At 44.8% G+C, this 12,939-nt stretch overlaps 1 protein-coding gene across 7 annotated transcripts in view; it reads left to right on the plus strand.

The window, feature by feature from the left end:
* Window positions 1–12,939, plus strand: part of LOC121232949 (transcription factor RFX3-like) — a 175,664-nt gene that overhangs the window by 48,454 nt on the left and 114,271 nt on the right. For all 7 annotated transcript variants that reach the window (XM_041121486.1, XM_041121485.1, XM_041121484.1 and 4 more), the window contains one exon: window positions 11,657–11,754. In XM_041121486.1, coding sequence (XP_040977420.1) covers window positions 11,657–11,754 — 98 coding nt within the window. The remainder of the gene's footprint in view (window positions 1–11,656; window positions 11,755–12,939) is intronic.

Here is a 12,939-nt window from a genome sequence, read left to right on the forward strand (position 1 = left end):
GGCACATAACATGAATTTAAATGCTTATCTTTGTGTACTTGCTCAAAGTTCATCCCTACTAAGTTAATAATTGGCTGAAATCACAGAATCACAAAATCACAGAATGGCTGAGGTTGGATGGGACCTCTGGGGGTCATCTTGTCCAACCCCCTGCTCAAGCAGGGCCACTTAGAGCCAGTTGCCCAGGACCATGTCCAGATGGCTTTTGAATATCTCCAAGGAGGGAGACTCCACAATCTCTCTGGGTAGCCTGCTCCAGTGCTCAGTCACTGTCACAGTGAAAAAGTGTTTCCTGATGTTCAGACATAACCTTCTGTGTTTCAGTTTGTGCCCATTGCCTCTTCTCCTGTCACTAGGCACCACTGAAAAGAGCCTGGCTCCATCTTCTATGCACCTTCCCTTCAAGTATTTATATACATTGATAAGATCCCCCCCACCCCAAGCCTTCTCTTCTCTAGGCTAAACAGTCTCAGCTCTCTCAGCTGGGAGCCAAGAACTGGACACAGGACTCCAGGTACACAGTACTGAACTGGTGCTGAATAAAGGGGAAGGATCACCTACCTGGACCTACTGGCAATACTTTGCCTAATGCAGCCCAGGATACCATTAGCCCTCTTTGTGGCAAGGGCACACTGCTGGCTCATGTTCGACTTGGTGTCCACCAGGACCTCTATGTCCTTCTCTGCAAAGCTGCTTTCCAGCTGGCTGGCCCCCCTGGCATGTACCGGTGCGTGGGGTTGTTCCTCCCTAGGTGCAGGACTTGGCACTCCTCCTTGTTGAAGTACATGAGGTTCCTGTCGGCTCATTTCTACACCCTGTTGATATCTCTCTGAATGGCATTCTCCAAAAGGGTTTTTACAAAATAACTTTACCTGCAGTTGCTAGGCCCTTCCAGAATAGCAGAAAAGGGGTGCTTCTAGTGCATGCCCATGATCAAAAGCCATAGGGGACGCTGTTAAGATTTTTAGTCAGTACCCTTTTGTCATAAACTACCTTCTGCGTCTTCTGGAGGGGCCTGGTTTCTATTGCCCATTTCTGCTTATTCCTGATGATAGAGCACTGCTCTATCACAGTCTTTTTAGGGTCATCACTGTCTGTATTTGTGCTGTAATCCAACACAAGATCTCTCTGTGCCTCAAAATTGATTTTTTGTCTGTTTGTTGCATTTAGAGTGATGCCTTTAACCTTTAAACGACACCTTTCTCCAGACTGCAGGTAACAGGACCCCCCAGGTCCTTTTCTGCAAAGCTGCTTTCCAGCTGGTCGGCCCCCAGTGCTTCCCCTTTTTGAACTTCATGAGGTTCCTGTCAGCCCATTTCTCCAGCCTTTGAGGTCCCTCTGGATGGCAGCACAACCCTGTGACATATCAACCACTCTTCCCAGTTTGGTATCATCAGCAAATGGCTGGGGGTACACTCTGCCCCATCATCCAGACCATTAATGAAGACGTTGAACAGGACTGGACCCGGTATTAGCCCCTGGGGTACACCACTAGTCACTGGCCTCCAACTAGACTTTGTGCCACTGAAAGGCTTTTGCTGAATTAGGACTTTTATATAGATCTCTCTCTTTAACTTAAATCTTTATTACAGAATCACAGAATGGTTGAGGTTGGAAGGGACCACTGGAGGTCATCCCCCTTGCTCAAGCAGGGTCACCTAGAACTGGTTGCCTAATAACATGTCAAGAGAGCTTTTGAATATCTCCAAGGGGGAGTGTCGTGGTTTAAACCCAACCGGTAACAAAGCACCACACAGCCGCTTGCTCACTCCTCCCCGCCGGCCACGGTGAGATGAGGAGAAAATATAAAGGCAGGCTTATGGGTCGAGATAAGGACTGGGAGGGATCACTCACCAATTATGGTCACAGGCAAAAGACAGGCTCAACTTGGGGAAGAAATAAAATCAATTTAATTTACTACAAATCAAAAGAAAACAAGGATATTAGGAAGTAAAACCAAACCTTAGAACACCTTCCCCCCACCCCTCCCTCCTTCCTGGCTCAACTCCACTCCCGGTTCTCTCTACCTCCTCCCCCTGGCGGCGCAGAGGGTCAGGGGATGGGGGTTGGGGTCAGCTCGCCACACATTGTCTCTGCCGCTCCTTCCTCCTCAGGGGGAGGACTCCTCACTCGTCCCCTGCTCCACCGTGGGGTCCCTCCCACAGGAGACAGTCCTTCACGAACTTCTCCAACATGAGTCCTTTCCGCGGGCTGCAGTTCCTCACAAACTTCCCTGGTGTGGGTCCTTTCTGCAGGCCGATCTTCAGTCACAAACTGCTCCAGCGCAGGCTTTCCCATGGAGTCATGGCCATCTTTGGGGGCATCTGACTGCTCTGGTGTGGGCTTCTCCACTGCCTGCAAGTGGGCATCTGCTCCACCATTCACCTCCATGGGCTGCAGGGGGACAGCCTGCTGTCTCACCATGGGCTGCAGGGGGACAGCCTGCTGTCTCACCATGGGCTGCAGGGGCATCAACCTCCTCAGGCGCCCCTCCTCCCCCTCCTTCTTCACTGACCTCTGTATCTGCATAGGTGTTCCTCTCTCATTCCAATCCCCCTACTCACTGCAGGTTCCCCTTCTTAAATATGTTACCCCAGAGGCGCTACCACTGTCACTGATTGGGTCGGCCTGGGCCAGATGCAGGTCCAACTTGGAGCAGGGGGAGCTTCTAGCAGCTTCTCACAGGAGCCACCCCTGTGGCCCCTACCCCCCGCTACCAAAAAAACCCATGCCACACAAACCCATAACAGGGGAGAATCCACAACCAACCCGGGAAACCTCTTCCAGTGCTCAGTCACCCTCACAGTGAAAAAGTGTTTCCTGATGTTCAGATGGAACTTCTTTGTTTCAGTTTGTGCCGATTGCCTCTTGTACTTTCACTAGGCACCACTGAAAAGAGCCTGGCTCCATCTTCTTTGCACCTTCCCTTCAGGTATTTGTACACATAATAAGATTCCCGATTCCCCCCGAGCCTCTGGGCTAAACAGCCCCAGCGCTCTCAGCCAACTAGACTGTGTGCCACTGATCACCACCCTCTGGGCCTGGCCATTTAGCCAGTTTTCAGTCCACCTCACTGTCTGCTCATCCAGCCCATATTTCAACAGCTTCTCTGTGAGGATCTTATGGGAGACAGTGTCAAAGGCCTTCCTGAAGTCTAGGCAGACAATATCCACTGCTGTCCCCTCATCTACCAGGCCAGTTATTTCATTGTAGAAGGTTATTAAGTTTGTCAAGCATGACTTTCCGTTGGTGAACCCATGCTGACTACTCCTGATTATTTTCTTGTCATTCATGTTCCTGGAAATGGTTCCCAGAATTAATTGCTCCATCACCTTCCCAGGGATTGAGGTGAAGCTGACCGGCCTGTAGTTCCCCAGGTCCTCCTTCTTGAAGACAGGAGTGATTTTTGCTTTCCTCCAGTCCTCAGGCACCTCTCCTAATCATTGTGATCATTTAAAGATTATTGAGAATGGCCTCACAATGACATCAGACAGCTCCCTCAGCACTCATGGGTGCATCCTATCTGGGCCCATTAGGATAAGGTCTTTCTAATATTATACTAACTTGTAAATGAAGCTTCTGTGATGCTTGGACTTAGTTAAGCTTTCTAGGAGGCTTAGTGTGGTTAACTTTTTAAGTTTTGCTTAAAACTTCTAAAAACTAGATATAGTTTATATCAGCATGTATTGGGTCTGGCTGAGATGGAGTTAATTCTCCCCATAGCAGCCCTCATAGCGCTGTGCTCTGCATTGGTAGCTAGAAAGGTGTTGATAACACACCAGTGTTTTGGCTACTGCTGAGCAGTGCTGGCACAGCATCAAGGCTGTCTCTCCAACATTTTCGCCCCCCTCAACGGGAGGCTGGGGCTGGGCAAGATCTTGGGAGGGGACATAACCAGGACAGCTGACCTAAACTAACCAAACAGATATTCCATACCAGATGACGTCAGCTCAGATATAAAAGCTAAGTAAAGGGAGATGGAAGGGGGGCATTTTTGTCTTCCAGAGCAACCACTATGCCTACTGAAGCCCTGCTTCCCGGGAAGTGGCCAGACATCACCTGCTGATGGGAAGTAGAGAATAACATCATTTGTTTTTCTTTGCTTTCGCGCGCGACCTTTGCTTTCACTTTATTAAACTGTCCTTATCTTGACCCACGAGCCTTTTGTTATATTTTCTCTCCCCTGTCCAGCTGAGGAGGGGGAGTGATAGAGCGGCTTTGGTGGGCACCTGGTGCCCAGCCAGGGTCAACCTACCACAATTTTCAATAAAATATTATTTATCTTTCAGTGTTACTATTTCCAATAATTCTGTTTCACTGAATATTTCATCTGTGTTTTGGACTATTTTGTGATTATATTGGATTGTATTTTTTCAGTTGAGTCTTATTTTGAAAGTAGAAGTCATGTAAGGTTTCAGAAATGAAAGTTAGGCGATCAACCTGGCCAAGGAAGAGGAGTTTGCTGCAATATTTTGTATAGACTGAAGAAGTGATGCATATGTTGTGAAAGCTGATGCAGATGATTCTGCAGTGATTGAGACAGGATATGAAGGAGATACTGGTTTAGAGAGAAAAGGATAGATGATGAAAGTGTTGAGAAAAGGTCAGGAATTTTAAAGGAATTGAATGTGTAGGGTAAGGAAAAGGAAGAAAAAAGATGTGAATCTAGTATACCACTAGGAAATGTGATGAAGAATGTGGGTAAGATAGGTGCTTTTCCACTGCAGGAAAAGAAAGGGCTATCAGGCATTAAAACAATCTTATTGATGAAGAAGAGTGGTTTTGCTCTGAAAAAATTAACTGTATATATTATATATTTGCTTAAATTTGAAATTTGAATTTATGTACACATTCTTTAGGAACAGACTACTTTAGGTAAAGATGAAAAATTCTGAAGAAATAATTTATTTTTAAAAATCCTTTCCTGTAGCTATGGGGGGAATAATTTCTCAATGTCTAAATTATTTTCTGCTAAAATAAATCTTTTCTTTGCACACTGACAATATAACTATGGCTTTCATAAAAGTCTGATATGGTGCTCCAAATGAAGAAAAAAAAAAAAAAAAGTCCTTAATGAAAAACTAAGATTCCCTTCTGAGTGTAGTGGCAGTGGTTTCACGGGTGTTTTCAAGCAACACAGCAATTGTCTATTTTGGCACCTTGAATGGTGAAAGGAGAAACCTATACATGTGCAAGTAAAAGGTAGCAAAAGTACGGCCAAAAAGTGAGGAGCATAATTAAATGGCATTTAACATCCTGCAGAATTTTTCTTAGTCTTGTGTTTCCTCAAATATGATTTTCCACTCATGTATCATTCCTGTTTTAACATGCACTCTTAAGCATGAGGTAGCAAGCTTATAAGGATTTTAAATTCATCTCACTGACCTTATGGTTTATGTCATGTAATACAGAAGAATTCGAAGAGTAAAATTAAAAACAAGTGTCTAATCAATTTTAGAAGGTGTATCCCATGTATCAGTAGTTACACAAAACGAATTGTTCTATTCAGCATAGACTATGACCATAGCATTCAGAAATAATTGTATCATTAAACTGGACATAAAAAATTTTGCTAATCAAAATTGGAGCTTAATGCAAAATCAGATTTAACATATGAAAAATAGTCATGAACTTATATCGGTCATTTATCTAAATATCAACATTACAGCATGCGCTGCTTTCCAAAAGTATTCCAGACTAATTAATGTATTAAAATGATTTTTTTTTCTCTGAGAACAGAAAGCTTTCCATATCCAACTCTTTTTTTTTGTTTTGTTTAGGCACTGTACTTGATTATATTTTTTCATTTTAAATGGGATTTATAAATCCTTACTTATTTTACCCTGGTATTTTTCTCTTAACCTTATTAGTACTTTTAATGCAAACACTTTTATCTAAAATCAAAATTCTGTACATAGCTTTATCTTGCCTTAAAGATAAGAGATGTATTTTCAGTTCAGGAACACTGTTAAGGGATGGCAGGCCAATGTGAATTTATGCAATGGTTCACATGGGAAATCAGCAAACTGCTGAATTTTCTATTTAACCATCAAAAAGAGTACATCTCATTACTGCTGACTGACAGAAACATCTGTTTTTCTGTCACACTTGAACACTCTTATTCAAAGTAATGTGGTTTTTTTTCAGAATTAAGGTTTTCATATGTAAATTTTTCCTTAGGTGGTGTGTTTTAACACCAGCCGGCAACTAAGTAACACAGCCGCTCGCTCACTCACTCTGCTTGCCCCCCCAGTGGGATGGGGGAGAAAATCAGAAGGGCAAAAGTGAGAAAAGTCGTGGGTTGAAATAAAAAGAGTTTAATAATTAAAAAGTAATAATAATAATAATAATAAAATGTAAGGAAAAGAGGAAAAAATAACACAGAGAGAAAAATAAAACCCAAGAAAGACAAGTGATGCAAATGAAAACAATTGCTTACCACCAACCAACGCATGCCCAGCCAGTCCCCAAGCAGCGGCCCCCTGCCAACCTTCCCCCTAGTTTTATTGCTGAGCATGATGTCATATGGTATGGAATATCCCTTTGGTCAGTTGGGGTCAGCTGTCCCGGCTGTGTCCCCTCCCAACTTCTTGTGCATCTCCAGCCTGCTTGCTGGTGGGGCAGTGTGAGAAGCAGAAAAGGCCTTGATGCTGTGTAAGCACTGCTCAGCAGTAACGAAAACATCCCTGTATTATCAACACTGTTTTCATCACAAATCTAAAACATAGCCCCATACTAGCTACTGTGAAGAAAATTAACTCTATCCAAGCCAAAACCAGTACATTAGGTTAACAATGAAGTTTAGAATCTCGTTTTGAAGTATATGAGTTAATGGGGGGAAAGGAGGAATAGGAATTTTATAGAATGTAGTGAGGATGATGGAGGTTTTCCAAGTAAAATGTTCTTGCCGAGGCAATCAGCTCCGGTGCAGGTGCGTTCCGCAGCGGAGCGGGGGATCGCGGGGTGCAAGGGGGGGTTTCCTGAGCCGGGGAAACCTCAGGAGAGCACGGAGCTGGCAGCGAGAGCGAGCCGCTGACGAGGCATGGGCGGGGCCAGGAGTAACGGCGGCCACCCCCCACTCCCACAAAAGGCAGCCCTAGGGAGCACTAGCGATCAGGAGCACTGTGAACAGAGCGGGCAAACAGGGTGTTTGAAACCTGGTCTACTGGGGGTTGGCAGAGTCCATCTGTCAGAGAAGGGGAAGAGCATCTTTGGTCATAGGCTTGCCAAGTGTATTGGGTCTGGCTGAGATGGAGTGGTGAAAAGTGAAGCAGGCTTTAAAGTTGCTGGGGGAGGGGAACCTCAATCCATCCCACTCCTACCAGTTTGATGCCAGTGCCAGCAATAGATGCCCAGAGCCTGGAGAGGGATCACAGGTCATCAGGAGAGCACCTGAAGAGCAGCACAAAGGAATCCCAGCCACTCCAGCCAGTAAGTCAGCTTCATTGGGGGCCCAACTTAAATGCCTCTATGCAAATGCACGTAGCACGGGGAATAAACAAGAAGAGTTAGACGTGCGCACACTTGCAAGGCTATGATCTTTTTGGGATCACAGAGACGTGGTAGGATGGCTCCCATGACTGGAGTGTTGCAAGGGAAGGATACAGGCTCTTTAGGAAGGACAGGCAAGGGAGATGAGGAGGGGGGTGTCACCCTCTATGTCAATGACCAGCTGGAGTGCATGGAGCCCTGCCTGGGGATGGATGAGGAGCTGACTGAGAGCCTATGGGTCAGGATTAAAGGGAGGGCAGGGACAGGTGACATTATAGCGGGGGTCTGCTACAGACCACCTGACCAGGAAGACCGAGCAGATGAGGCCCTCTATAGAGAGATAGGAGCAGCCTCACATTCACAAGCCCTCGCCCTCATGGGGGACTTCAAGCACCCCAATATCTGTTGGAGGGACAACATGGCAGGGCATAAGCAATCCAGGAGGTTCCTGGAATGCATTGATGACAACTTCCTTCTCCAAGTGATAGAGGAACCAATGAGGAGAGGTGCTATGCTGGACCTTGTTCTCACCAACAAGGAGGGGCTGGTGAGGAATGTGAAGCTCAAGGCCAGCCTTGGCTGCAGTGACCATGAAATGGTGGAGTTCAGAATCCTTAGGGCAGCGAGGAGGGCGCACAGCAAGCTCACTACCCTGGACTTCAGGAGAGCAGACTTTGGCTTCTTCAGGTATCTGCTTGGTAGAGTACCATGGGATAAAGCCCTGCAGGGAAGAGGGACCCAAGCAAGCTGGTTAATATTCAAGGGTAACCTCCTCCAAGCTCAGGAGCGATGCATCCCAACAAAGAAGTAGTCAGGCAAAACCACCAGGAGGCCTGCATGGATGAACAAGGAGCTCCTGGACAAACTCAAACACAAAAAGGAAGCCTACAGAGGGTGGAAGCAAGGACAGGTAGCCTGGGAGGAATACAGAGAAATTGTCTGAGCAGCCAGGGATCAGGTTAGGAAAGCCAAAGCCCTGATAGAATTGAATCTGGCCAGGGGCATCAAAGGTAACAAGAAAAGCTTCTATAGGTAAGTTGGCGATAAAAGGAAGACTAGGGAAAATGTGGGCCCTCTCCAGAAGGAAACAGGAGACCTGGTTACCTGGGACATGGAGAAGGCTGAGGTACTCAATGACTTTTTTGCCTCAGTCTTCATCGACAAGTGCTCCAGCCACACCACCCAAGTCGCAGAAGGCAAAGGCAGGGACTGGGAGAATGAAGAACCACCCACATGACCACAAGACCATCTAAGGAACCTGAAGGTGTGCAAGTCCATGGGACCTGATGAGATGCATCTGCAGGTGTGAGAGACTGAAAGAGTTAATGTCTCAAACATTGTGGTGGGGCAAGTTCTGTTTAATGACCTCTCCATAACAATGAACTCTGCTGAGCAAGGAACCAGAGGTGAAAAGAAACTGATCAGCACCCATCAGCAACAGGAGGGGGAGGGCAGGACATGCCAGAGGGTGCACAGCTCCCTGTTCTGATATGCTGAGCAGGGCAGCTCACCATGCATGGCGAAAGATCACATCTGCAGGGAAGGGGAAGTTACTCCCCAAACGACCCCCAAGCCCAAAGGCTCACAAACTGCTCATGACACCTAATTAGCCTAATGAGTTCGAATGCCCGCGGCAAGGATGATAAAAGGACACAAACTGAAGCCCAAGGTTCACAAGCCCACCAGAACTGGACCCCTCGGCTGACTGAACCAATGCAGGACCCAGGACCAGTGAAATTTTTCTCTTTCCCTTTTTCTCTGTCTTGTTCTCTCTTACTTTTTTCCTTTTCCATAATCCCTACACCTCATCCCTTTAAGACATAAAACCGTTGACCAAGTCTGGGACTAAGAGTGGATCCAGCCACCCATAGGCCCTTCTCTGAGGAGGAGTCTGGAAAGCAAGGGGGTCTGCTCTGAACCTCGTGACTCAACGGGAGGGATCTCCTTATTCCCTGAATTGATATATGTGGTTACCCTGGGTTACACGGTTTACTGTGGTAGTTCCATGCCAATTCCTGTTGTGAGAAACCACACCACCTACTGTTATGCCTCCCAAGTTCAGTTTGCTTCTGTCATGAATAAAATGTTTAACTGATCGTTTAGTGTCGTTTCACCTTAATTTAGCCTGAGGGAATTCCAAATTCAACACAACTCCCTGGTCTGTCCAGTCCAGGTCGTGACAGCAGGTCCCGAGGGAACTGGCGGATAAAGTTGCTAAGCCACTATCCATTATATTTGAGAAGTTGTGGCAGTCTGGGGAAGTTCCCACTGACTGGAAAAGGGGAAACATAACCCCCATTTTTAAAAAGGGAAAAAAAGAAGACCAGGGGAACTACAGGCCAGTCAGTCTCAACTCTTTGCCCAGCAAGATCATGGAGCAGATCCTCCTGGAAATTACTCTAAGGCACATGGAAAATAAGGAGGTGATTGGTGACAGCCATCATGGCTTCACTAAGGGCAAATCATGCATGACAAATTTGGTGGCCTTCTATGACAGGGTTACAGCATTGGTGGATAAGAGAAGAGCAACTGATGTCATCTACCTGGACTTGTGCAAAGCGTTTGACACTGTCCCGCATGACATCCTTGTCTCTAAATTGGAGAGACGTGGATTTGATGGATGGACCACTCGGTGGATAAGGAATTGGCTGGGTCGTCCTCCCCTATGAAGACAGGCTGAGAGAGTTGGGGTTGTTCAGCCTGGAGAAGAGAAGGCTCCGGGGAGACCTTATTGCAGCCTTTCAGTAATTAAAGGGGGCTTATAAGAAAGACAGAGAGAGACTTTTTACCAAGGCCTGTAGCAACAGGTCAAGGGGCAATGGTTTAAAACTGGAAGAGGGTAGATTTAAATTGGACATAAGGAAGAAAATTCTTTATGATGAGGGTGGTGAGACACTGGAACAGGTTGCCCATAGAAGTTGTGGATGCCCCCTCCCTGGAAGTGTTCAAGGCCAGGTTGGACGGGGCTTTGAGCAACCTGGTCTAGTGGAAGGTGTCCCTGCCCATGGCAGGGGGGTTGGAACTAGACGATCTTTAAGGTCCCTTCCAACTGAAACCATTCTATGATTAAAGAGCTCTTGTAGATGATGCATCACATGCATGAGAACCAGGCTCTTCTAGGATCACACTGAATTTTTTTAGGACCTACTCTGACGGGTCAAAGGTTGCCTGTTAACAGCACATGTAAGTTGTGATTTATAGGCTTGTATTGTATAGAGTTAAAATGGAGTAAAAAAACCCAGAAAAGCAGCATATAGATGACCAAATGAAGTTTTCTTCCTTACTAAATATAGTTCCTAAGCTTGGTGTGAAGCATATAGTTCTTGTTCTTGTGCTTTCCAGATGGTTCTGTCTTTGGCATTGAAAATGCCCATACTCTCAAGAGCATGCATCTCTGTCCTAGTTTCAGCTGGGATAGAGTTAATTGTCTTCCTAGTAGCTGGTACAGTGCTATGTTTTGAGTTCAGTATGTGAAGAATGTTGATAACACTGATGTTTTCAGTTGTTGCTAAGTAGTGTTTAGTCTAAAGTCAAGGATTTTTCAGCTTCTCATGCCCAGCCAGTGAGAAAGCTGGAGGGGCACAAGAAGTTGGCACAGGACAGAGCCAGGGCAGCTGACCCAAAGTGGCCAATGGGGTATTCCATACCATGTGACATCACATCTAGTGTATAAACTGGGGGGAATGGGGTGGGGGGATCACTGCTCGGGGACTAGCTGGGTGCCGGTCGGCGGGTGGTGAGCAATTGCACTGCGCATCATTTGTACATTCTAATCCTTTTATTATTACTGTTGTCATTTTATTAGTGTTATCATTATTAGTTTCTTCTTTTCTGTTCTATTAAACCGTTCTTATCTCAACCCACAAGTTTTACTTCTTTTCCCGATTTTCTCCCCCATCCCACTGGGTGGGGGGGAGTGAGTGAGCGGCTGTGTGGTGCTTAGTTGCTGGCTGGGGTTAAACCATGACAATCTCCAATGTTAGTACTCTACTTGGCATATTACAGACTTACAGCACAATATTACATTCTGTGTTATTTAGTAATTGTGAGAGCAGGGATGTCCCATGACCAAGAGTATTGTTTAGAAACTGTTAGATGCAGTGAAGCACTAATCATTCTTTTTATAAGGTAAACTATCCTATATTTCTGGTATTCTTGTTTACAGGTACAGCAAGTACAGACTGTGCAACAGGTACAGCATGTCTACCCAGCCCAGGTTCAGTATGTGGAGGGAAGTGACACAGTCTACACAAATGGAACTATGTAAGTTGGTTATTGATCAAAATTAGAATGTTTACTGAAATATGAAGTTAAATGCACATTCTTTTAATGACATCATATGGGCTACTGTATTTTAAGTAGCAAAGAAAAATGTTTGAACAAAAACTTTTTTTTGTCATTTTAAATCATTATTTGGGTGAAAACAAGGTGAATTCACATCACTTGAATTAATCTAAAATGAATTCAGGTAATTGTTATAGTTGGACATAGTGTGAAGCTATATGTGCAGCATTTTGTTGTTTGGGGAAAAAACTTAAGTTTATGGACAAGTTTTAAATTATGCTGATAGGAAGGATTATCTAAACTTGTCATTAATATGATCATCTGTGTAATAAAGAAGTCCTCATGTAGGCCTCCTATTCTTCTAGTTGAAATTCTACTGGCAATTTCCTAAACTGCTGAGGCAGCTGCAGTCATTACTTACAGAAAACAATTATGTAATTTCTTTACTGTGTTTAGTGCAATGATACATATTTAATTTTTTTTCTGAAGGAAGTGAGAAGAATGAGAATATGTCCTTTTGTTTCTCTCCTAGACTATTCTATTTCCTGTGCTTTTCTTGCTTCAATGAACATGCTTTTCTGCCATCAAGTTCCTTTCTCCCATGTGCAAACTTAAAAACATAGAATAATTTAGGTCAAAAGAGACCTCTGGAGGTTATATGGTACAACCCCCACACACGCTCAGAGTTCAGCTAACTTTGAAGTTGCTCAGGGAGGACCTTCCATCCCTTCCTATTTTTCCAGTTACCTCTAAATATATCCCCTTGACACTTTTGATGTGTTATAAGGTTAAGGAAGAAGCAAAAGGCATGTAGAAAACTTGTTTGGTGCCAGCAAATATGTATTTAATGATGATAATCTGGCATTGATACAAAAAAGTCAACAACACTATTGGGTTCAGAGACTGATGTTAATACTTGCAGCATCCTTTCCACTGGCATATTTTGCCATATCCATTCTTCAGTTAACCTTTTCCCACACACTCTCTTGTTGCCTGATTTTCTTTGCTCTTCTAATATCTAATCAATCTTCTGTCCTAAATGGGTCTGTTAAGATGTGCTTATTATTAAGAATGACCAATGCGTCCTTGTTTAAGATACTGTAAAAACTGAAGGTCACTCATAACATTGTTAAACTGTAATCAAAGATTGAAAATTTCTATGTA

The sequence above is a fragment of the Aquila chrysaetos genome (genome assembly GCF_900496995.4).
Source record: "Aquila chrysaetos chrysaetos chromosome W unlocalized genomic scaffold, bAquChr1.4 W_unloc_2, whole genome shotgun sequence".
Classification (NCBI taxonomy): Eukaryota; Metazoa; Chordata; class Aves; order Accipitriformes; family Accipitridae; genus Aquila; species Aquila chrysaetos.